This window comes from Montipora foliosa, chromosome 3, assembly GCF_036669935.1.
Source record: "Montipora foliosa isolate CH-2021 chromosome 3, ASM3666993v2, whole genome shotgun sequence".
Lineage (NCBI taxonomy): Eukaryota > Metazoa > Cnidaria > Anthozoa > Scleractinia > Acroporidae > Montipora > Montipora foliosa.
The window spans coordinates 52,516,393-52,518,587 of NC_090871.1; the positions used below are offsets into that span (position 1 = coordinate 52,516,393).

At 37.8% G+C, this 2,195-nt stretch overlaps 1 protein-coding gene across 1 annotated transcript in view; it reads right to left on the minus strand.

Annotated features, from left to right (window-relative positions):
- LOC137997644 (uncharacterized) overlaps positions 1-1,592 on the minus strand; it is a 12,898-nt gene extending 11,306 nt beyond the window's left edge. The window contains exon 1 of the mRNA XM_068843748.1: positions 1,455-1,592. Coding sequence (XP_068699849.1) covers positions 1,455-1,518 — 64 coding nt within the window. The 5' untranslated portion in view covers positions 1,519-1,592. The remainder of the gene's footprint in view (positions 1-1,454) is intronic.
- Between the last annotated feature and the right edge of the window lie 603 nt (positions 1,593-2,195).

Genomic DNA, 2,195 nt, shown 5'->3' on the forward strand with positions numbered 1-2,195 from the left:
TTGGAAAGCGAAACGTGATTCTGTTTGCCTTATTAAGTATAGGAGGTTTTCACGTGACGTCATTGCCGTCATGTTGGTGGACGAAAATTACAAAAGATCTCTCATTAGCTTCTTTTGTTCTTCCACTAGAAGACGTACATTTCTCTAATGTTATTGGTGTCTCTAAAGGTTGGTTGAAAACCTCCTATTATCATAATGATTATTATTACAACATCCGTATTCCAGTTTAAATGCGGAGAATTTTCCCCCGCACTTTTTTCTTTCTTTGTAAACTTTGCAGAGGGTTTGATAAGTGGTGTTTTACCTCTTTAGTAATCATAAAAGTGACATTTAGAAGTCAACGATTTCTTTTGATTTTTATTTCCTAACAGTCTCTCACTTAGTCTACCAAGCTAGTTATAATCACTCCTGACAAAGTCTTGACTGGCAGGTTTTCGCCATAGCTTTTGCAGCAGTTTCTCGGCATTTTGTGTCCGACACATGAATTTTTAGATTACAAAAAATTATTTAATTCTCAACCTCGGTTAATGCATTTCTCGTGCTCTGATTGGTTTACTCAATCACGGTTACCAATCAGCTCATAGTTTGACCTTATATGGCAAATGATTGCGCTAAGCCTTGCTAAGCTAAAATTATTTTCGCCGGAAGCCGAAATTTCTCTCTGAATAAAGCAAAAAAAACAAAAAATGTTTTTGTGGAAAGTTTGGATCTATTCCGACGTTTAGAAGTACGCGAAAAGGTAAGAAATGTGTCTGTGATGAGCCTGCTTTTGTCTTACCACCAAGGTATTACACAACATCTTTTTCGATTTCACTCGGATTTTTTCGCTTTTTTCGCTCGTAATCGTACTTCCAAACATTTGGGGTTCAAGGAATTTAATAAAACAAGTATTCCACTCGCGCTACGCGCCTCGTTGGCTATTTACCATTTCATATCTATAGCGCGCTCATGGAATAATTAACAATTATTCCATGAGCGCGCGTTGGATATGAGTTGGCTATAACGAGTCTCATATCCAACAAGCCACATTAAGAAGTGAAGTTCGCCCTCGAAATTTCATTTCCTACTGAGACCCTTAGACCGGCAAGGAATGCGAAACTATTTTATAGTATGGTTTAACTGGAGTCATCGTTGCGTATTCCGACATTACCAAGCTGCCATCGAACGATTTGGAATAATACTGTGATTTATTATTTCAGTTTTGACCCCGTGTACAGTTTCCATTACCCCCGGGATATATATATGAAAGTGGTCCATAATCAAGTAGTTATGAACTAAAGACTTTGAAACGTTATAGGTTTTACAGTGACAATTTGCCGGAATCTTTGTCTTGGAATCAAACTGTAGAAATATCTACCAAAATACTGTTTCGTAGAAATAAAAGGCGGAAATGATTCTAGCCATACGAATACAAAACAATGGCGCGAGAAAATATTTAGGTTTTGATAAATTACCTGAGTTCTGGCTGGACCACGCTAGAATGAAGAGAGTCGCTATCAAAATTTCTTTATACGCCATTGAACTGATTAATGTTTGCGCGCATGATTAATAATGATCTCCTCCCCGTAAAAAGGCTTCTGTGATTAAGGCTGGCCAATCTAAACTGCTTCAAACCGAAGCAGCGCAACAAATGAAAGTTGATTGAAAAGCGAAACGCAAATCCGCCAGCGGCACCCAACGATAATCTTCGGTGAAATATGTCAGTCGGGAGAGTCAGACTGTTGTGTAAGAATTTCGCTTCTACGTTGCCAAACAGCTATATAATTCTTTGCTTAAACATAACATAAAAGTTTAGCAACCGGGGAAAAGTAGTCCCTTACGTTTTCGGATGGGATATTTTTGCAATTTTTGGCGCTTAATTAAAAAGGTCACCTAGCAGTTTTGGATGAGCAAATGTTTCGTTGGGAAGTTCTTAGAAGGCCACGTTCAGCTAGCAATTTCTGAAATGAAGATATCATCCCCTAAAATTTTCGGACACTTCAATTTTCAGCTAAGATTTCCGAACTTATCAAATTATTCAAGTTGATAAAAACATCTCTTCAGACAGTCTCTACTACACTACAAGGAGACTAGAAATGTCTTTCAGAGGCTTTCAGCTTAATTTGTTCCTTGCGGATAACCTTGATCAGCTCCGCTTTTTTTATTACGTGATCACGGTATTCCAATTTGAATACGGATAATTATTTTTCTGCAGG